Source organism: Saccostrea echinata, unplaced genomic scaffold (assembly GCF_033153115.1).
Source record: "Saccostrea echinata isolate AGI-Se365-2 ecotype Australia unplaced genomic scaffold, CSIRO_AGI_Sech_v1 ptg000025l, whole genome shotgun sequence".
NCBI classification, from domain to species: Eukaryota; Metazoa; Mollusca; class Bivalvia; order Ostreida; family Ostreidae; genus Saccostrea; species Saccostrea echinata.
In genome coordinates this window covers 12605700-12630134 of record NW_026889774.1, presented here as the reverse complement: position 1 = coordinate 12630134, position 24435 = coordinate 12605700, and the positions used below count along the sequence as shown (strand labels likewise).

The window sequence follows — 24435 nt, the reverse complement described above, 5'->3', positions numbered from 1 at the left end:
AAATGCTAATGAATGCAGCTGACAATCACTACTTTCTAAAGATAAATTAATTCTAAATAAAATAATTATAAATTCTATAGACAAAACAGAAGAAGAAGGAATGGTAGCAAAATGTCAAATCACATCAGGGGAACCGAATTTTATTAATAAAACTCTTAAGAAGTTCCTTATAAGTTGTGAATTTTATATCTGTGTATTCTACCTGGTTGCTTCGAGGAAGGGGGGGGGGATCTTGAACATAAACATGTAAATTAGCATTATTTTGTAGAAAGAATTAAGGCTTATAATTTTGAAAACGTCAAGAAGAGTTGCTTGTGATATGAAAGTCAAGGTCATTTTATAAAGAATGCAAAACATAAAAGCGAAAAAGAGAAAAGGGGGGGGGGTAAAGATGGCAATGTCTTCTACAGTTGACATAAAATAGGGGCGAATAAAATGCACACACATATCATATACAACCGTTTTTATTTAATATAAACTCGTTTCCATGGCAACGGGAAGGTTTTTCTGGCCTATCCCAATCACCTGGAAGGTGTTAACTCTACACCACTTCCTACGTGAATAAGCACTGAGCAGTCCCCGCAAACTATATATACGGGGGAAAAATCAATATTTTGTAGTGTTTAAGAAACGTTGGTCCTACGTTTTCGGAAATTCTAAGATATTTAAAGATATTTAATTCCTTCTTAATCCTATCAAGAAACTGGTAATACGTAAAATCTTCAAAGAGGGGTCTTTACATACCCTATGAATATTACAGAAAATAGAAGTTCGAAAGACGAAAAAATAGAAAAAAAATCGACTTTTTAATCCAATTTCTGTGACGACCGGAAGTATTGACGACGGAAAGAATATTCATGGTGACATCTACAAGTCATTATCTATGATATCTGACAAAGTTAACTTTCATATCTTAAGCTGTTCTGGAGAAATGGAGCGGACATAGTCCTTTAACAAATTTCGTCTATACAATAATATTAAGAATACTAGATACTTATTGCCTAGGCAATAACAGGTCTTCCGTTTTCTTGACTTCTTTGAAAAAAAAAACCCACAATCTTCTCAATAAGATTACTCTAAATAATTAACAAATGTTATCTCAAGGCTTCCAAAGATATGTTAATACAGATAAAAAGAAACGGAATTACTTTTCTGTTTCCTTTATATACTTCGTCCTGAACGAAAGTGATCCAAACGAATAAAATTTTCATTCAACACCTAAATTATTAACAACTGATCATCCCTAAGCGTTTCCATGAAAAACTACTCATGTTTGAGACAACTTCTGTTTTTTTTTGTTGGCACTTCCGAAGAAAATAATTTGCATGGTCATGGTCTATCTAACATCTGCATTAGCCAAACATTTCTGTAAAAAGAAAAAAACTTTAAAAATTCACTTTTTTGCATCGCTTCCTGTCACGACCGGAAGTGACGGCAACGTACGATTTTTACATGATGTAGATAAACTGAGGACTGACTATCAGTTCTGAAAGTTTTAGACTTCAGTCATGTACTGTTTTTGAGCAATTAGGTAAACAAAATCTCAATTTGAGGACAGAAAAACACGCGACCGGAAGTGCATTTTTCTAAGATGGTTGACTTCACACTAGACAATTGCAGTCTCAATAACATATGTAAAAATTATTTCAAAAACTTTATCAATAAGTGATATTTTTGGGAAAGTTAAAAATACCAATTACATAGTTTCTCTCTTATAACCGGAAGTTGTCGTTTTTTGTTTCCAGTGAGACTAACACATATAGAAACTGTGAAAGAGATTCAATTATATGATGCAAGTTTTATTTCAAAAGAGAAAAGTTTAAATTTTTGATTTCTTTGATCACTTCCTGTAACGACCGGAAGTGACGGCTGACGCTATTAACCCAAATGGTTTTGCCTTCTCATTAAGTTCTATTACTCATATAAGTTTGGTGTCTTAATCTCTTACTGTTTTTGAGATCTCACTTTGACAAGTTCTTAATTTGCGGACAGTAAAACACGCGACCGGAAGTGAATTTTACCAAGATATTTGACGTTACTCTAGACATTTGCAGTCTAAATAACATATCTAAAAATCATTTCAAATACTTCATCTATAAGCGATATTTATGGAAAAGTAAAATGCTCAAATTATGTAGTTTTTCGCTTATAACCGGAAGTTGACGTTTCTGTTTCCGGTGGGACCAACATATTTCGAAACTGCAAAACAGATGCAATAATGTGATGCAAGATTTAATTAAAAACAGAAAAGTTGAAATTTTCGATTTCTTTTATCACTTCCTGTGACGACCGGAAGTGACGGCTGACGGATTTAAACATATTCCACAAATCTACTTGTCATGGTCTATAATCCCTGAAAGTTTGGTGTCTTAATCTTTTACCGTTTCTAAGAAAACGTCCGGACATGAAATCTTTTGAAAAAACGGAAATCGGACATATCTGACGACCGGAAGTGAATTTTGCAAAATCCTTAAAAATGTTTTTAGTTTTTTTAATTTTACATAATCCCTGAAAGTTTCAAGAAAATCCATCGAGCCATCTCTGAGAAATGGCTTGGACAAAAAATGGGAAAAAAATAATAATAATAATAATAATAAACAGTACAATCACTATAAGGTCTTCCGACTGAAACGGAAGACCTTAATAATAATAACTAGATACTTATTGCCTAGGCAATAACAGGTCTTCCGTTTTCTTGACTTCTTCGAGAAAAAAAAAACAAAACACAATCTTGTCAACAGAATTACTCTAAATAATTAACAAAAGTTATCTCAAGGCTTCCAAAGATATGTAAATACAAATAAAAACAAACGGATATACTTTCCTGTTTTCTTTATGTACTTCGTCGTGAACAAAAGTACTCCAAACGAATAAAATGTTCATTCTACACTTAAATTATTCATATCTGATCCTCCCTAAAAGTTTCCATGAAAAACTACTCATGTTTGAGACAACTTCCGGTTTTTTGGTTGGCACTTCCGCTGAAAATAAATTGCATGGTTATGGTCTATCTAACATCCGCATTAGCCAAACATTTCTGTAAAAAGAAAAAAAAACCTTTAAAAATCCACTTTCTTTCGTCGCTTCCAGTCACGACCGGAAGTGACGGCAACGTACGATTTTCACATGATGTAGATAAACTGAGGACTGACTATCAGTTCTGAAAGTTTTAGACTTCAGTCATGTACTGTTTTTGAGCAATTAGGTGAACAAAATCTCAATTTGAGGACAGAAAAACACGCGACCGGAAGTGCATTTTCCTAAGATTGTTGACTTCACACTAAACAATTGTAGTCTCAATAACATATGTAAAAATCATTTCAAAAACTTTATCAATAGTGATATTTTTGGGAAAGTTAAAAATACCAATTACATAGTTTCTCTCTTATAACCGGAAGTTGTCGTTTTTTGTTTCCAGTGAGACCAACACATATTGAAACTGTGAAAGAAATACAATTATATGATGCAAGTTTTATTTCAAAAGAGAAAAGTTTAAATTTTTGATTTCTTTGATCACTTCCTGTAACGACCGGAAGTGACGGCTGACGCTATTAACCCAAAAGATTTTGCCTACTCATTAAGTTCTATTACTTACATAAGTTTGGTGTCTTAATCTCTTACCGTTTCTGAGATCTCACTTTGACAAGTTCTTATTTTGCGGACAGTAAAACACGCGACCGGAAGTGAATTTTACCAAGATATTTGACGTTACTCTAGACATTTGCAGTCTAAATAACATATCTTAAAATCATTTCACATACTTCATCTATAAGCGATATTTATGGGAAATTGAAATACTCAAATTATGTAGTTTTTCGCTTATAACCGGAAGTTGACGTTTCTGTTTCTGGTGGAACCAACATATTTCGAAACTGCAAAACAGATGCAATAATGTGATGCAAGATTTAATTAAAATAAGAAAAGTTGAAATTTTCGATTTATTTGATCATTTCCTGTGACGACCGGAAGTGACGACTCACGGATTTAAACATGTTCTACAAACGTACTTGTCATGATCTATAATCCCTGAAAGTTTGGTGTCTTAATCTTTTACCGTTTCTGAGAAAACGTCCGGACATGAACTCTTTTGAAAAAACGGAAATCGGACATATCTGACGACCGGAAGTGGATTTTGCAAAATCCTTCAAAATGTTTTTAGTTTATTTAATTTGTCATAATCCCTGAAAGTTTCAAGAAAATCCATTGAGCCATCTCTGAGAAATCGCTTGGACAAAAAACGGGAAAATAATAATAATAATAATAAACAGTAGAATCACTATAAGGTCTTCCGTCTGAAACGGAAGACCTTAATAATAATAATAATAATAAGAAACAGAGTAAAAACAATATGTTCCCAAACTCCGTTTGGGGAACATAATTAACAATAGTTACTTCCATTCATATGTCGACTTGATATATCCCAGTGAGCTTGAAATAAAAGATACCACATAGTGTGATACATCTGTTTCATGTTCGGATATTTTTACTAGAAAAAAGACGTTAATGCTAACCTAACAACCAAGCTTTGGTCATCAGGATTTTAACTTTTCAATCTTCAACTTCCTTTACATATGAAGCAATATACCCTTATCACCTGCATCTGGGGTTTATGTCTTTCAGTTGATTCGACACACAAGAGCATGCTCTACGTACGATTAATTTCTAAAACGAGGCAAGCTATTGACAAACAAGCTGATGAAACAAGAATATCACGTCTCGTTTAAAGTCATAAAGTCAAGTTTTATGGTCGATACAATGACCTTGTCAGCAAGTACAATCTATCATGAAGTCGAATGTTAACTGAAATTTTCATACTTATTGTTAGGCCATTATTTACACACTGAATTGTCCACAGCTTTTTCCGTTTTCCCGATCATGACAATGAGCTGGGGATGCTCACTCCTCCGTGGCACCTGATCTCATTTTTGATGTTTGCTTTGCTCCTGATTTGTATTGTTTGAATGGACTTTTGGGCTTGAATACTGTTCGTTATCTCCGTATTTTTAAAATTTGTAATATTATGATCAAAAACTGTATGTAGTAACAACATTGAAGGTATGAATCCTTCTGATATCGAGCAAATATACGTGTAGATCAAACAATGAATATGTAGACCTTTACAAGTGAATAACATTCAATATAAAGCATTGAATATGAGACGTTTATGATGCATCACAGATGCAGTTTAGATTCTTGGGAATTATAATATTTTTCGATTTATATTGAAATTCAAGTTGATATTTTAAAAAAAATTGGATTGCAAAACACAAAATTACACAAAGTTGTTTTAAATATGAAAAATTAGCAAACAAACGAAATCTTAAAAATTCCCACATAACAACAAGCACTAAATGTTTCACGCAAAGAATTTCTGGGATGAATTGAATCCTTGTAGACATTCTCCCGAATAACAGTTCTGTCTGATTACAAATCAAGGAAGTAGAAATAAATAAATTTGTTATTCAAATATTGAAAATAATTAATTGCTCCCCTTCTTACACTTAATTTACTTAATGACTTAAAATCTTTTATGCAGAATTCGAATTAACTGAGAATTATACATACAAAAAGACAAAACCTTGATCAATAGCACAATTGATTTAAGAAGACAGGTTTGAAGTTTATTTTGTGTCATTGATACATTTATTATATTTATTGAGTCATCTTATTAATTTTCCTTTTGATAAATGAGCGTGAAATAAAGAATAAACAACTAACGAAGAAGATTCCTTTTGAAACAAGATTTCAAATTTGAGTCAAGTATAGGACATATTGCTTTGAAAAAGAAATTCAATGAATTACAATAGCTTTTTTATAGTTAATTTCAAAATGTAATTAATTAAATACACAGTTCAAACATTGCCTTCATTTAAAAATAACAAATTTCTCTTCAATTTTTTTAATATTAACAAAATTTGTATTCTATAAATTGAAGTTTATTATATAAATACACGTTTTCATGTTTTGTAAGTTTTATGTAATATCAGCATTAACGTTTTTTAATGGACTTAATGATGAGCATTAGATAGATTTATATTGAAATTAAAGTGACATCGATGATATATTGGCTTTCAACAATTGATATACGTCTAATTTTCTACACATGTTACTTAGACATGTCATATGAATATCTATGCATCTTCATTTAATGTAGAATTACTTTTGTTCAAGCATGGTCGCTAAGGAGGGTCGCTGGATGGATTTAAGTAATTTTGGAAAAATATACAAACATGATAAAAATCTAAATAAAAGATTCTTCAGCAGGGCCACAGCTAATCATATCGTAAAGCATCGATATGCATGTATCTCCATGTAATGTGCATGTAATGTACATGTAGATTCAAGTTTGTTCAAAGAATGACTTCAGGAGCTGAGTTGGAGCCATAATTGAGCAAAAAGTTTTTACAGAAATATATCGACACTGACGAGGTCGAGAATGAGAGGGCACAACCTGTAAAGTTGACATTAAACCTCAATATACCAAAAATTAGAATTGTTGAAATCATGAACTTTAAAATGTGATTGTCCACAATAAGTGTCTTAATTAGCTACGTGTACAGACTCAATATGTCACGGAAGGACGGTGATTCAGATAAGCCTGTGTCCTATCGGTCTTCTGTTTCATATCATTTATTAACAGCAAAAAATGTTTAAAATCCTCAAATTGTTGTTTTCAAACCTTTGAAAACAACCCTATAATTTAAAAATGATCATTTAATGAATAGAAGTACATGCACACCTTGATCTTTGACTTCTGACGCAACAGAATTTAGAATCTAGTTTTTCCGCAAAAAAAAAAAAATGTTTGACCACAAACATTTTTCCAGACATTTACGAAGATGTTTATTTATTGTGCAGTTTTAAAAAAAATCATGTTTTTTTCCCCTTTTGTCACTGTTAATCTTTAACAATACCATAAAGGGACTATAAACATCAATTAAGGCAGTTTTTGTCCGTAGTTTATCACTGAAAGAGTGACATAATATGTAAAATTAATGACTTTAACGCCACCTAATAAATGACGTTGTCAATGTGTATGAAATTGCACATCATTAATTAAATTAATTTTTACTATAGTTGTCACGGTCACGCACTAAAAGTCAATTTAATTGTATGCTTAGTCCAACATGCCTGTTGAAAATTGAAGTGACAACAATTACTTTTAAGTTTAACAGAGCATGGCAGCTCTGCTGGACAAATATTAAAAACAACAAAAAAGTAAAGATGCTTTCCTTTTTTTTTTTTTTTTTTTTTTTTTTTGCAAAGAAACATTTCGTTAATGGATACAGCATTGCAGAATATATATATCTCTGTATTTAGATACATGTACTAGTAGTGTATTGAATTCAAGTATGATATAGGAAATTATGGAGATTACCTATTATTTTCCGGTGGTCTTCGTAAAGTCATATTTCGGAAATGTAATTATCTCCATCTTTGACTGATTTAAGAGTTTCCGCTGCTTGTTATGAAGTTGTCAGGTACGTTTACTTGTCCTTGAGTGATGTCATATCGGAGTTATATTTAAGTCTGAGAGATTTCCTTCAAACGACAGCATATATTGGATTCTCTTAGGTAAGCCAATTTGAAAAATGCTTCAAAATATGCTGTCAACTTTTGTATGAGGGAATTAAAATGCAAATCTTAACACCCTATTGCAACAATGGATGTTATGAATTAACACCATAAAGCTTACTTCGAATAAGGTAATTTTATTTACAATTATCAGACAACTACATGTACATGTATTCTTTTTCTAGATTTTTATCGAAACACCAACGACAATGCAGAAGATCTCTGATACATTTGTAGTGTACTTTTTGACCATTTTTGGATATTTTGGAGAAGTAACACCATACAGTGTATTCCACGACAAATCCCAGACAACTATGGACAGAACTGGTAAGTATGTTTTTATGTACAGAAAAAAGTTTGATTTAGCATTGTTTAATAGAACTGTTAATAATTGATATGGATTTTAATTGTGTATTTTTGTGGAGAAAGGTTGTTTGTACGAGGGACGAATCATTCCTGACGGGAAGTCAGTGGCCATGAAGGGATCTTGCCAAATCTTGAAATGTTTCGGAAATAAATTCCAAAAATCTAATGAGGGTCAGTGGTCTGGGATAACAAGACATTTATTCTAATTTTAGCTAGTATGAGAATTGAATCTATGTGTAATCTTCGTATGTCTTTTTTTCAATTCTTGTAGCGTGTGCAAAAATTACATCAAGGACATTCAAATGTTTTCCTGGAGAATCACACATTGACCAAACAACTTGTATTATGTCAGCATGTTTTGTCGACCGTAAGGGATACAGCATGACACACACTAAAGGTAAGCTCACATATTGTCTCTGATGCCCAAATAGATTTTCTTTGAAGTGTATATGGAACACCTTTTTACTAGGTATGCAAGCTAAGCATGTAAGCATACTTGGCTACGGATAGTAATATCTAGATGTTCTGGTACTGCAAGAAATTCATTCATTCACTCATTTGGATTAAATGCCCTAAAAACAAATCGAACTTCAAGTCGTCTTTTTTATCATCTGCTTTTAACCGTTTGGAAAATCGTGATCAATAAATTAAAACGTTAGATTTGATGAGCAATATTTCATTTAACTGATTTGATGTATCATAATCGATTATTATGTATATTATAAACGCAGATCATTTTATGTTATGCGTATGATACCACATTGTACTAGGGAAACACACCATCTGACACACAAAGTTCTCAACTAAAATGAAATATATTTCAGTTAATTATCTCATGATTAACTATTAATTATGATTTATGATCATTTTTAAATTTTCATATCCTTTTTTAAAACGATTTGAATAATATTAATTTATATACATATTATTTGAAAAAAAAGCTTAAATTATGCGTGTCTTCTCATAGAATCTTGTTTTGAGCGAGAAAGATCCGCTTTCTTGATCTTTTGAACATGTGCAACAAATATAATAATTACAGAACATTCTTAGAAGCAATAAGATTCTTTTGGATATTCATTTTGCAAATAAGAATCAAGAAACCAAGTATTTAGTGGGCAGAACTTTCCATTTATAGCTGCTTAATGCTTTATTGTTATCATTCTTCTTTTTTCTAATTTTCTAAAGGGAAATTCATCACTTTGGCCTCTTTGACAATTTATATACATTATAATCTTTAAAACCTTTTCTTTTTTTTTTATCAAATACAGAATTAAGTTCTTAATGATATATCAAATCCAAATGAAAAAAAAAGATTGACATGATATAAATATATCATGCCAATCTCGTGCGAAACAAACTGGTGTAAGGATCAGTAATATATAAGTAATAGGGTAAGTAGGAATAGGATAATAAAATAGGATAAGTATACTATGTACAGTACGGGCAACGCGGTTTATACATTTACCGTGACCCCCCCCTCCCCCCCCCCCTCCCCCCCCCCGTGGTGTGAATCTCATCGCGGTTGTTGGTGTAGCAGATGATGTGATAATGATCTTCACAAATAATGCTTACCCTTTACAGGATGCAAAATCAATGGAAAGTGTGTTTTTCCATCAGACTTTAAAGATACATTTGGTCTCCGATTTTTGTGTCATCATATGAGGTGTACGGGAAAAGGAATCATCAAATCTCAAAAAAGTAAGTTGATAAAAACAGTCATCAGATTTCGGTAAAGTTAGTTAATAAAAGGAATCGCCAGGTCTCAGAGAAGATGATAAAAAAATCATCAGATCCCAGAAGTAAAAAAGATAAAAAGGAATCGTCGGATATCAAAGAAGGAATCGCCGAATCTAAGAGTAATAAATTGATAAAATGAAATCGCCAGGTCCCAGGTAAGTAAGTTTCTAAAAGGAATCACTAGGTCTCAGAGAAAAGAATCGCTAGATCTCGAAAAGGTTAGTTGATAAAAGGAATCGCCGGATCTCTGAGAAGTGAGTTGATATATCCCAGTGAACTTGAAATAAGATACCACAGAGTCTGACACATGTGTTTCAAATTTGGATATTTTACTGGAAAAAGACGTTAATGGTAACCTTACTACAAAACTTTATGATAAATGTGATGACTTCAACTTTTCTATCGTCAACTCCCTTTAATTAAGTAGAAATACACGTTATCACCTGCATATGGGGTTTATTTCTCCCAGTTGATTCTAAATGTAAGAGCATGCTCTACGTACGAATAATTTCTAAAACAAAGCAAGCTATTGACAAACAAGCTGATGAAACAAGAATATCACGTCTCGTTTAAAGTCATCAAGTCAAGTTTCATGGTCGATACAATGGCCTTGTCAGAAAATACAACCTATCATTAAGTCAAATGTTGACTGACGTTTTCATACTTATTGTTAGGCCATTGTTTACACATTGAATTGTCTACAGCTTTTTCCGTTTTCCCGATCATGACAAAGAGCACAGGGCGGGTGTGACCGGCCGGCAGGGGATGCTTACTCCTCCATGGCACCTGATCCCACTTCTGATCTTTTTAGAGGTCCGTGTTTGCTCTGCTCCCAATTTGTATTTGTCTAAGGACCTTTGAGCTTGATTACTTTTCGTTATCTTCATATTTGATCGATAAAAGAATTCGTCTGGCCTCGGAGAAGAAAGTTGCCAAAAATAATCATCAGGACTTTAAGACATAAGTTGATAAAAGAAAAGTCTAAGAAAAATTAGTTTGTTAGAAGGAATCGTCAGAAGTAAGTTGGAAAAATAATTTGCCAGGTCACAGAGACGTCAATTGATAATTGAAGAATCCTGGGATATCAGAAAATAAGTTGATAAAAGGAATCATTAAATCTCACAGAAGTAAGTTGATAAAAGGAGTCATCAGATTCCTCAGAAGGTAGTTGATAAAAAGAATCATCAAAGTTGATGAAAAGGAATAATTAAATCTCAGAGAAGTTAGTTGTTAAAAGGAATCATCAGATTCCACAGAAGTTAGTTGATAAAAGGAATTCAACATAAGTGAGGATTTGTTTCAGTTACCAAACACAAGAAAAAATAGTTAATACACTGTAGTTAAAAAAGGTTTTAATTATCAGATATCGGAGAAATAAGTTAATGAACGAAAGTAATTATATCACAGAGAGGTAAGTGAAATAGTTTCATTATTTCATAATAAGATGGGGGAAAAAATCATTAGAAAGACATTGCTGGGCAATTTTAGTGTTAGTTCATATTCCCCTCTTTTCAAACTGTAAATGAAATGTAGAGAAAGCAGTTTATCTTTAAAGGTATCAAATGTTGGTACTGCCATAGGTTACTGGTATAAAAGCTTGTGACGTTACATCGATCACAAAGAAAAAAATAGAATTGATTGTCTTTCTGATCTCAAAAAGGAAATGTCCATGGAAAAGATATGTCAATGGGTTAGGAAATAACCCAACAAGTTTCTTAACTTTCTAAAATTATTAATATAGAGTCTTCAAAGCGAAAGGATTAAAAAAGAAAATACAAGAATAACCCTTTCTATAATAAATTTTTTTCTTCGTAAATCAGTTTGAGGTTTTGTTCTTTATATTATATAAAAAAGATTAAAATCATAAGTATACATGTGTAAAAAATATTCTCAAAAACAAAAAAAAATGTACTCAAAGGACCTGCAATAAATTTAAAGATTAATTTAATATATAGTTTAGTATGCTTTTTTTTTTAGCAAAAACGTGAATTTTTTTTTAAAAAAGAAAAGAATTACATTTCTCTAGAGGCCATAACTATAAAAACTCTACTCATGATCAACGCTTATAAACTTTGCTTGTTGCTCAAGATGTTTATCCACGTATTCACACATTTTTTGTAAACAACTTATGAACATACTTTGTGGTTTTAGTCTAGACATGTAATTAATTAAACATAACGAAATGAAAGAGTTAAGTAAATTAATAAACCTTTAATTATGTTAGACACTTGTAATGTGCTTAAAAACATGGAATTCATTACTGCGGGTGTTGTCGTTTAATATTAATTATATTCTTACAAAACAGAAATGATTTATTACAAATGGGATTTCTTTAAAAAATGTCTTAAAATATCCACTTTCACTCACAAAATGCAAATACTGGGCAGTTCTGAATTTGAATTGGATTAAAATATGCAATCAACGACAGTTTATTCTGTCAATTTGTCAATGTTTAAAATTAATGATGGTTAAGATCTCCAGTTTCAGTCTCTGATTTGTCCCCATTGTCTAATTCTCAGGTCTGTCCTATCAAATATAATTATAGAAGAGGGGAAAAATACCGTATGCACTAAGTTTTAACAAAATGCATTTTAGAATAAATTTAAATTAAGGTTTTTCCTACCTATTTTAGAAATATGTATACATAATTTATTCATTAGAATTCTTATTTTGTAGAGTCTCTGTGTTCTGAAGGCGATCTATGTCGCTCGACACGCTGGATAGATGCATACAAGTGCATGGACTGAGAAGTGATATAATTCCCTGTCATCTCATTATTGTAGATAAGCATTATGTCTTGTTTTTGGTTACATTTTCTGTTATTGTTCTTGTTAACTTGATGAAATCGTATACATGTATACTGAAATATTTGGAGAGAGAGAGAGAAAGAGAGAGAGAGAGAAAGATCTTTTTGCTGACTGTGTGTCATATAAATTGAGTGAAAACTTTATTTTAATCCCTTTTGATTGAAGAATGTTTAGAAAATTAATTTATCTTTATAAAAATGCCAAAAGTAAATTTCATGAAATTCGGTCAAATATTCACATTAATTTATTTTTTCCGACTAACGAATTACAGAATTTATAACCGATTACCATCGGTTAACCGGTTATCAACTGCAATCTATAGCTACAAAGTATGATTTCAACTTCTTTAATTTTTACTATTTCATCTAATTCAGCTGTCTGCCAAGTCATCATAGCCTGATACAGAGTCGTTTTATAACCTCTGAATCGGAGAAAATTCATTCTAATTTGGACGCATTCCCTACCAAAAAATACTATAGTTAGCTGTAACTATAGTTAACTATTATATAGTAACCAAGTTTTTACTATTAATAGTAAATAAAAGTTTTCACAATAGTAAATCAAAGTAATTTTACTATGGATTTCAGATTGTTGTAGTATATATTCTCCATTTCATGCATGCACATTTTTTTTATGTTGAATGGAAATACTACTTATTTAAGAGATTATACACTTCGAAATCCCTACAAAAAATCTAAAGCAAAGTTTCATAGTAAATCAAAGTATCAAGGTATTTACTATAGTTACCTATAGTAAACTACATGTGTAGTTAACTATAATACGTTTTTGTAAGGGTCTGTTCAATGGAGCTTGAATAACTGAACCCTAAGGATTTCTGGACAATTAGTGTTACTCTCGCTGAACCAAGCTGGGCAGTTCAGATAAACCTAGAAGAATTTTAACTTTTGAGACTTGAGTTCTCTCAAGATCACTTTATGATGACATTTATAGTCTCCTTTCCAGAAATAATTTTTTTCTTCTCGAAACAATATCACACTGGTGACACTTTCACTGCTTAGTTTCCAGAAATTAAATCTTTTTTCGAAACATTGTCACTATGGTGACCTTTTAACAACCTATACTGTCACTGATATTACAGGGAAATATATTCTGCAATTCTACAGAAATCTCTGATGAAAGAGGGCTAACTGCTCTTTAAAAACATGCAAATAGTTCGTCTATTAGATAATCAGGAGTAAAGAAGAAATTTTTCGAAAATACAGTATTTTTTTCCAAATTTTCAACAAACTATTGTTGTCCCACCAGAAGACTAATTGTTTATCATTGCTTTGAAAACTTGGTCCATTGCAGATGTCTGGGAGTAAAGGAAAAATATTCAGACATGACTGGCTTACTTATAGTTGGCTTAATGATCATCGTTTCTTGTAAAATATATACATTGTAGGACGATCACAGTCGTCCTCGAGCGATATGTTTTCTTTTCTTCGTTGCAGATTGTTCCAGTATCTTCTGATTCTTTTAGACACTTCTTTTCCGACTTCCCTAAGAATTCCACTCTAGAGACTGTATTTCTTAGAGAGCGACTTACCCATTGTCATGTTCTTTTGAGCTGTTCCACGGCTTGATCTTAATTGGTCCATATAAAAAGAGACTCCTTTTGTTTTTCTAGATTTTGGCCACCAAATTCCGCAAAAGTATCACAAGCACTTGTGAAAGTTTGGATTTCCAGTTGCAGCCTTTTTTAAATTTATAGGTTTCTACTCCATAAAAAGGAAGATTTCACATTGGTGTTAAATATTCTAATGTTGGTGTTCTCTTATAATGATTCTGATTTCCAGACTTTTTTAAACATTGCAAAAGCCTGCCTTCCTTTGCTTATTCTGGCTTATATGTCTTTGCCTGTGCCCCAGATTGTTCATGATACTACCAAGATAAGTAAATTGGTTGACATCTTCAATATCTTCTTCTTCGATTGTTGCAGTTCCTCTTTTTTGGCCATGACCTTCATTAACTCTGTTTTCTTGTAAATGATTTTTAACCGTTTCTTTTTCTCTGTCTCATTCAGTTGTTGTGTTTGTCTCTAATCAACTGCAAAGTCTAGGTCTTCTTATCTTTTAATGAGGGGCCAATGTTTTGTTTCCTGCGCTTTTAAATAGACATAGTTGATGAACTTTAAATACCATACCAGTTTGGTCCCTCTCTTGGGTCCTTTAGGGGGAAGAAATAAGTACCGCTTTCACATACACCCGGTCTGTGGGCCCCTGTCAATCAGCTGAAATTAAGCCTGAGATTGGATACTATAGAAATTGACTGACATTTAGTTACCTGCTGTTGTGTATATCTTGTATACCATTTACCATGAGGACACGATTTTCACAATATTGGTATATTGCTCATTCTTTTAATTATGCAAACTGGTTTACCTGCTATATAGTCAGAAGTAATGTATTTTTAATAAATCTTTGATTTCCCCCATCCTGGAGCCTAAACTCTTAATCTACAGTCATGAACTTCACAATGAGTGCCAATTCTTATTATCTATCTATCTTACAGTTTTTTCTGCTAAATGCCCGGGATTATTGCAGAAAAAATTTGTAAGACTATAATTTTTTGGCCCCATTTCTAAGGTCCCAGGGGGGCGAAAATCTTCAAATTAAAATTTTGTTTGCCATCATACATAGATCCTACACATCAAAATGGTTGAAACTGGTTCAGCCATTTCAGAAAAGATGTTGAAAATGTTCTAAATTTGATGAATGACGCGCAGAAGGGACAGAATATGGTCATGTGTGTGACTGCAGAAGACCAATACAGTGTGGATAATACTTTTACAACTTCATATGCTTTGATCTGCATATTAGAACGTGTTGTAGATGAGTACTTGTAGTTTAGCTATAAATGTTGAATACTGAACTAAAAGAATGCACTCTTTGGAGTTTAGCCGCCCTTCTCTAAAATTATTAATTTCGTCATGACGGTATACAGATTTGCATGCTACATTTAGAGTTTAATTCTTGGATCTCATATTACAAATGCTTTTCACATTTGCATATATAAATAATGCTGACAAAAGATGCAAGTCAATGATTTAATTGTTCAGACTCAATAAAATTTCTTTTGCTGCATCTTGAAATTTATCATACATATATCTATGAAAAGAATATTTCTATAGTTTTCTTGCATATATGAACAGCCAGCTTGATGCATTTCTGTCATTTTGCAACTAAAACAACAAAACAAACAAAAAAGAAGACAGAATGAAATCTCATTAATTTTAGAATATGGTTTCAATGATTATTCTGTTTACACTCTTCCATCTAGAATTTCTGATTTTGATATCTTAGACCTTGTTGTAACTCACATGCGGGGGAAAGAACATTGCTCTCAAATTACTAGAAATAATTCTCAAAGGAAAAGATTATTTCCCCATACAACCACAGATACATATACAACCAACCAAAAAAAAATGTATAACAAAAACAAAATAAAACAAAAGACTTTACAAAAAAAATTAGATTAAATTTATGATAACTTTCAGAAAATAAAACATTTTGAAGCAAATACAGATTTCCAGACTACCTTTTAAAATAGTGATATTTCAAAATGTGAGCGAAAAGAAATATCTAAAAATGATAGAATTCTCATCTTCAAAGCTCATATTTTACAAATCAAAGGAGAGTTTACACAAAACATACACACACACACATATAATGGAGGTTTTTGTTGCATTGATAAACAAGTACAGTGTAAAGTAGTTTACTATGATACTCAATGATGTACAGAAACTTCTTCCTCAAAATCTTTAAACCATCATAAATACCCAACATTTTCAGTCTATTTTTTGATATTCTGGAAAGAACTTGTAACTGAATATAAACCCATTTCAATATACATGTAAGTACATTATACAACTGGAGAGACTTAAACAATGACCACCCTGAGTTATCCTATCTATTATGATTCACATCAATAATAGAAGCATTGAATAGACCTGATCCGTAAGTTTGATGCTCTTTTTGGAAATTTACAAATGTTGAACTTTTAATCTTATTTCGTTTGCTTTATCCTTGCATTCCCTGCATTCCCAAAGGCAACTACTCCTCCTCCAGCGTCGATGTCACCAATATTGAATGTGTAGTGAACATCTGAAATTGTAATCAATTCAGTTAGATTGTTGATATTCTATGTATTTTTTGTGGGTAGATTTTTTTCAAAATTAGAAAAAGATCTTACTTGAGGCACCGTCTGCTTTTCCACCCTGAGACGCTTTGTTGTCTTTGTCTTTTCTGCGTTTACTGTCGTCTGATCGTTCCTCATCACTATATGAGTCCCCTTCACGCCCTGAAATGCCCATCTTTCCTTCTGTTTCTTCAATTAGTTCAACAATTTGTACATTAACGTCTTTCACCACATCTTTTAACACGTGGTAGTGTCCCGGAGACATAAGACCTTTCTGTTCAAAACAATCCAATACTTTGACAACATCTCTTATAGATTGTTCTCTTGGTGTTTTAAGATACCGTCTGCAGTTCAACAAAAACCTCTGGTGATCGTGTCCACTATTAATGGAGGGATCGAGGTAGTCTAGGGCTATGGTTGATATGAGATTGATGTGGAGGTCTTTCATTTTCTTTTTGTCTACTGGCATGATTGTTCACCGAAAGTCACAAAAACTGTCCTCCTTTAATTCTGTAATGATTCATTAGATTATAAAAGCAGAATACTATCAGAATCAATTTAGTCAATAGTACGATATACTGAACATGGATGAAAATTTGATGGATTTTGGAAACGAACAATTACAAGGCATAGAAGAATCTCAAGAATTCATTCACAAACTGTATAATTCTTGCATTCTGAAATGGGGATACATGTTCTTTTCATTGTACCGATAAAAAATACAAAATCGTGCTCTACATTATTTCATGGGAAACTTTTGTTTCTTTTAGAGCTAGTAGAGAACTGTTATCGGTATTAGGATACATATATAAATAGTCTTCAATCTTTGTGCATATTTAAAGTTAAAGGTCATATTTTGAGATTAGAGGTCATAATGCCATTTACCGATTACATATTTTATTTTTTCGTCATTGAATCTTCTTTAAACTTCAAAATATATTTTCTTCATATTGAAATATTCCGACTTCCATGTCATTTCAAATATGCTGTGTTATATTTTCTTAAAATTTTAAACATTTATTTTCTTTTAAAAGATCCATTTAAAGTGTAGCATGTTTACGTATTGATTGGATATTCACAAGCTATGCATGCTCTACTTTTACTTAACATATTAATTACAACATATTTAACTGAGATTTATGTCCCTTCATTCACAAACATTAATGTTATATATCAAATTAAATGGTAATTTTTTAACATTCTAATGACGAATGTATGATTTCACATTCTCCTTAGAGAGGTTTGTTACACTGTATTTGAAAAAATGGGAGAGTAGGTTTCTTTTATATCAAACGCACCCTATAAACTCGCTTATAAGTCGTATAAAGTAGATAATGTTCTGTTTCGTAGAACAAAATATAAAACCAGGGACCTATATACTAAGTATATACGTCCCTGATAAATAATTTGGCCTGTCTGTTGTGTATTACCTTAAGTGATTTTGATTGGTATTGATTGCCACTCGAATTTGAAATCAGTTGATAAATAGATTAAGATTTATTTTGCGCTAGGGTTTAACTATGATGAAATCTTGAGTTGATTTGCAATCAATGACCATATTTTAATTAGCAAATTAACTCTGAGACGAAAACTTACACTGTGTATACTTTTTTCCGAAGACAGAACTTATCTGTAAACTAGAAGGCACATTCTTTATCGTATGAGAACTTGGGTGCTCTGGAGACAAAATGGTTAGAGTTTGGTGTATTTAAAGTTCTACATAACAAATTCGAGAAATTCCACATCTTAAATTCCAAAGCCTGACGTTCTTCACTTTTTAAATCAACTTGAAATATATCTTTTATTATTTCGTAATAAATAGATAATAAATTCGTTTCAACAAGACACTAGTTATAATAAGATACATGTAACTACTAGTATGTCTTTATAATAAATTAAAAACTTTGCTTTTTGCTATCATAGACAACTGTTTCTTCGGTAAAAATGGAACTGGGAAATTTTCGTATCTTGTGATTAGTCATCAACAAAAATACTTCGCTAAATCACTCTGATTCTACTCTGAAGTTGACATTAAAAGGATGCTAGTGTTCCTCATTGACAACAATTACGAATGAAATATATGGAGATAACGAACAGTGTTCAAGCTTAAAAGTCCATTAAACATTACAAAATGAGTGCAAAGCAAACACCCCCAAAACATCAGAGGTGGGATCAGATGCCATGGAGGAGTGAGCATCCCCTGCTGACCGGTCACACCCGCCGTGTGCTCCTTGTCATGATCGGGAAATAACGGAAAAATCCGTCGAAAAATCAGTGTGTAAATAATGGCCTAACAATTAGTATGAGAAACTTCAGTTAGCATTTGACTCAATGATAAATTGTATTTGCTGACAAAGTCATTGTATCGACCATAGAACTTACGAAATGATGACTTTAAACGAGACTGCTGATATTCTTGTTTCATCAACTTGTTTGTGAATAATTTACCTCGTTTTAGAAATTGTACATATTTTTGTACATATAATTGTACGAACTATTCGGAGATCAGGTTTTTCAACAAGCTTTTGGAATTTCGAAGGAAACATATTGTGCTCCTTTATTTGCCGACCTATATTGTCTTATGTAATCCCATTTGAATCAGGATTATATAATAAAACAATTATGGACTCTTAAGGTGGTGAATATGGTTTGACATTTACCAGAAAAAATATCAATATTCACCACCAAAAGAGTCCGTAATTGCATAATATTTAATAAAACATTAAAAAAACCCGATGGATTCCTGAATTAAAAGATATACATGTATTAATTCTTTTTAACAAAATATGCAATTTACTGTGTGTCCGATGGGAAGGATATAAAATGATAATTGTACTATTTCATTCGTTTATTATCTATATGATTTAGATAGTTACTTACTTCTACTTTAAAACTTAGGTAAACAATAACAAAAAAATACTATGGTTAGCTATAGTTTACTATAGTATCAAAGTTTTTACGATAGTAAATCAAAGTTTTTTACTTACTATAGTAAATCAAAATATTTTTACTATGGATTTCAGATTGTTATCTTTTATGTCATCCAATTCATACATTCACATTTTGTATACTAAATGGAAGTATTCCTTGTTTATTCACACCTGATTTCAAAATTTTACATCACTGTTATCGAATTTAAAAAAAATCAAGCTTTGAAATCTTTAAAAAAAGTTCTAGAGTAAATTTAATAGAAAGAATCAAAGTTAACTATGGTTAACTATAGTTAACTATAGTAAATTTTTGTTGGAGTTTAGTTCATAAGACATTTAAAAATTAAGTTACGGTGTTCCACCCCATCCCAAAGTCAGTGGAAATCCTGTACTGATGATCCACCGCCTGTACTCGGAAGCAATATTAGTGGGGGGGGGGGTCCTACCAAACAAAAATTCCTTGACAAGGTCTTGTGGAGCATATCGTGTTTTCTATACATGTACGATATATCGGCAAAATTAATTATTGACACACACCCCTTCGGCCGTGTTCCCACGAACATACATGGGCCCCGTTTTACAAAAGAACTTATGACTAAGATCTAGAAAATATGTTTTTGATAAATATTGTTTTTTTAACATCAATTTGATAAATGTTTATAATTGTATTTTTAAAGAATTTGGAAATCTAGATCTATTATTAGAGAGTAATTGATTTCTAGAGTATAAGTATTGGAGGCACGATGTTAAAATTACTAAAATTGTTGGTCTTATCTTGATTAAATTCTTTTGTAAAACAGGTCCCTGCATCGCAGTCTAGCTAGATTGTGGATGCCTGTTTTCACCTTTAGAAATTTTATACATTGTTTCTACTTTCGTTTTGATAAAGATATCCTGCCAGTTTGAGTTTTAAAACTTAAGATGTTATTTTTTTATACTTTATCTACGTAAGCATAAGTTTGATAAGTCGATGACATTTTACATACTTTTTTTAGATACTAAACGTTTAAGGAAAATTGCTTACTTTGAGTCGTTCTTTGTTAGTTTGTATTCAACATATAGTACTAAATGGCGTCCATGAACCACAAATAAAAATAGACCTGGGAAAACCCCACTGTTCAAAGGAGTGCAAATTAAAAAAATGAAAACAATATATATATATATATATATATATATATATATATATATATATATATATATATATATATATATATATATATATATATAAGGAATGAAGTTAATAGCTACCCAAGTTATACTGGTATTACCTGGATTGGGGCAGTTTACGCATTATAATCCACGAAGCGGTTTATAAAAAAGCGTAAACTGTCCAAACCCAGGTTATACCAGTATAACTTGGGTAGCTATTAAATTCATTCCTTATAATTTAATTTTCCATCATTAAATGTAAAAAATAAGACAATTTTTCCTTCAAAAACGCCTTCAAATTGTACGTATTTTAAATGTAACGTCAAGCGGATTGATACGTTTTTGACGTAATTTAAGTCATTGTGACGTAGGCAACCCAGGTTATACGCTATATTCTAATTTTATATATATATATATATATATATATATATATATATATATATATATATATATATATATATATATATATATATATATATATATATATATATATAATTTATAAATTTGAAAAATAATCAATAAAATGAGTATAATACGAAAAAACCTACAAAAAGTTTATGAATTGATCCCGCCCCATATCCAAAGCAATTTCCTGTTCACGATACATGACTAAATTACGAATAATATAAGTTCCTCATCCATTTCTCAATACAAATATGTTAAAGCCATATTCTTTTTGTATACCGTCAAATCTTGTCTTTGAGCCGGGAAATATGACATTATGACATTACATTATAAATCACAAGTATTCAAATTTTTGCCCCCCCCCCCCATTTTTCTTCTTCCTAAGCCAAAGATATCTGATATCAGAAGACAATTAACATATGTTTGCAATAAAAAAAAAAAAAGAGAAGAAATTATGAGGAATTATTCAGCAATTTCTTTTAGGGAAGGACAACCCAAGTTAAAAAATTTCCAACCCAGAAATTTCTTGACAAGTTGAAAAAAAAACAAAAAAAAAAAAAAAAAACTTATCTCCTTTCCTTAACGTATCAAACCCAGAAAATGTTTTGACAAAATAAGAATTAAAAGAAAAAAAGAAAAAAGAAAAGAAAATCAAAAAACAATGTAAAATCCATTTCCCATACTTGCTCCAAAGTCATTCTTTATTTGCTTCAATATATACTTTAAAAAACTCTGCAAATTTCTGGAGGGTCGGGACCCCCCGACCCCCACCCCGAATCTGGATACGCGCATGATAGACCAAGACTATCACACGTACAGTTTGATTTCATGAAGTGTATCCTACACTAGCCATGCATCTTATGCTGCAGTGGTTTCTTATTTATTTATAGACCTGTACAAGTATTAGCTTTCTTAAAAGCTTGTCTGACGTGAGCAAAATTCATTATTATATGAAGAACTAAGAAAAGTTGAATTCAGTGTGAGCAACATAATTCTGAGTCCAGAAATAAATTATTCTGCTAATAATCAAGAAAAGTTCAATCCAGTTGTATCAAGATGAAATAAAACTCGAATATGAATTTATTTATATATAGACTTATACTGTATTACTTGTAATTTCTTTTTTTTCATGGCCGTAGGGACCATGAAGAAGAGGGACCCCCCCCCCATATTTTGCCGATTTATAATTATATGGTATAGAAAACATAGCTACTTAATTTATGCTTATATTTATATTAACTTTTTTGATTGATAAAAAAAATGTCCTTGATAGTGCCCCCCCCCCCCTGAAATTTTTGGTTGTGCACCCCTTCCCCGTGACATTTCTTCTGATGGGCCTTTTTCTAGATACTAGATAAAACCAGTGCTTTTAAAAGAAAAAATACATCACATACTACAATCTAAACATTATTTGGTGAACAGTTGGGAGAATTATGATTTCTTTTTAAAATACATTGTAATAAACTTGTTATAAATGTGCTAAGTACATCTTTCCACATACACATAAAAAAGTTAATCATTATACCATCATCTTTCTCTTGAAATTTTTAACTATGACTGATCAAACGTCTGCAAATTAAGGAATATGTGTAATTCTAAAGGTTTTTAAGACTGTATGCATTGAAAATAAACATCTATTAATTAATCTGATAGCTGTGACCTGAACAGCTTTGCTGGATGTAGATGAATGATAGTGATGCATAACAGAATGGCCAAATGTTATGTAACGTGTAATGTATAATGTGATAATAATTAGGTGCAATGCTTTGGCTTGTTTGGGTGTTTAGCATGTTTTCATTAATACCCATGGTTAAGATAGAATGAAGTTTCCAAGATCGAGTTATCACAATAATTTTATTGAACGACTTGACCAACAAACCTTGGCTAAATCTAGTACTGTCTGACGCCATGACGTCAGACAATAAATATATAGATACATACCTATATTCAAGAATGTATCGTATCGAAAAAAAAACTTCCAATACGTATCGGGGAGGCAGTTTTTCATATAATTTGTGAAAAAGTTGGGAATTTCAATCACCAAAGATATTTAACTGTTTTGAATTAAAACTTATCAATAATGAAATAAACATTAAGGAGATAGCACATCATAAATAATTATTACAAAATAGATGGACAACTGTATATTAACATGTTGGCTTTACAGTCGTTAAAAGTTTGAATTTAAAGTGGATTTTGTAATGACAGTGAGACAAGAACTTCGAAATTGGTTATAAAACACTCAAATTTTATAAAACATTAAATGATTTACAAGATTTTTTTCGATAGACTTGTTAAAGAATCCAATATATCGCATATCGCTTTATAAAATTTCGTATAGTATTGAAATTTTTTGCTCAATACACAGCCCTTTTTCACAAAACATCTTACGACTACAAAGAGTTTTTCCAATTCCCCTTAAGTATCTATGTATAAGCAATAATATAGTAAGTCACAAAAATGTTATATTTCTATTACATTAAAATAAATAATGTAAATAATCCTCTAGAAAATAATAATAATATATTTATTAAACAAAGAAATTACAGAGTTGTCAAATTTTAATCTTAGTCGCAAGATTTTTTGTTAAAAAGGACTACAGGTCTTTCTGGATGAATTATTCAATCAATAAATTTTTGTACTATATGTCCGTTTTCCAAGTACCCCGTATGATGGATTAATCTGAATGCCACTAAGCCCATAAACATATTATAAACTGCATATACTAGACAAAATTGCTTACTCACCATAATAGAAAATTAATTTTGATTGATATCGTTTGAAAGACAGGGTCACCATCGCTGTAGCAACCTCTCTGTCCATTATCAGTAACCGTCAACCTTAAGCTTTTATCCGCGCACAAAAGGTGCGCAATCGGAAAACAGTTTGGGCTCAAGAGGGCCATTTTAGGGTGTTGTGCTGAAATAAAGACATAGATCTGCAAATTCGACTGCAGTAGGCAAGACGGCAAATAAATTTACTCGTGTCGATAAGGCAGACTTCGTATTTACGAATAAAAAATATTGAGTGGTGCGTTAGCAATTTTATCTAGTGTATATGAACATTGAATTGGTAAGGGCTTTGGAGCAAATCTTAATTCCATATTCGCTTTAGATCCTAATTATAATGAGAAACCTTGGGTAGATGTCGCTTTTGTGGATACATATACTGCCAGTCATGCTTCGGATGCCACATTGGCCTATACTTTCCGGATGAATGATGAGGTAGAGTTCTCAGAGCAAATAGTTTACTTCGGACAGTGTTTTTTACACATATCAAATCTTGTTCATCATGAAACTTCCATGAACCAATGTGCATAGTTAGTG

The 24435-nt window shown here is 31.6% G+C and overlaps 2 protein-coding genes across 2 annotated transcripts; one reads left to right on the top strand and one right to left on the bottom strand.

The window, feature by feature from the left end:
- The first annotated feature begins 7427 nt into the window (after nucleotides 1-7427).
- LOC133192636 (uncharacterized) lies at nucleotides 7428-12716 on the top strand. The gene is made up of 6 exons (XM_061328634.1): nucleotides 7428-7575; nucleotides 7761-7902; nucleotides 8005-8112; nucleotides 8213-8338; nucleotides 9523-9639; nucleotides 12355-12716. Exons 2-6 carry the CDS (start codon nucleotides 7785-7787, stop codon nucleotides 12423-12425), a joined length of 540 nt encoding a protein of 179 aa, XP_061184618.1. The 5' UTR covers nucleotides 7428-7575; nucleotides 7761-7784; the 3' UTR covers nucleotides 12426-12716.
- A 3311-nt stretch (nucleotides 12717-16027) lies between these two features.
- Nucleotides 16028-17129, bottom strand: LOC133192635 (uncharacterized). The gene is made up of 2 exons (XM_061328632.1): nucleotides 16680-17129; nucleotides 16028-16591 (listed from the first exon to the last, which is right to left on the bottom strand). The coding sequence occupies exons 1-2, from the start codon at nucleotides 17092-17094 to the stop codon at nucleotides 16494-16496; spliced, it is 513 nt and encodes a 170-aa protein (XP_061184616.1). The 5' UTR covers nucleotides 17095-17129; the 3' UTR covers nucleotides 16028-16493.
- Nucleotides 17130-24435: the final 7306 nt, after the last annotated feature.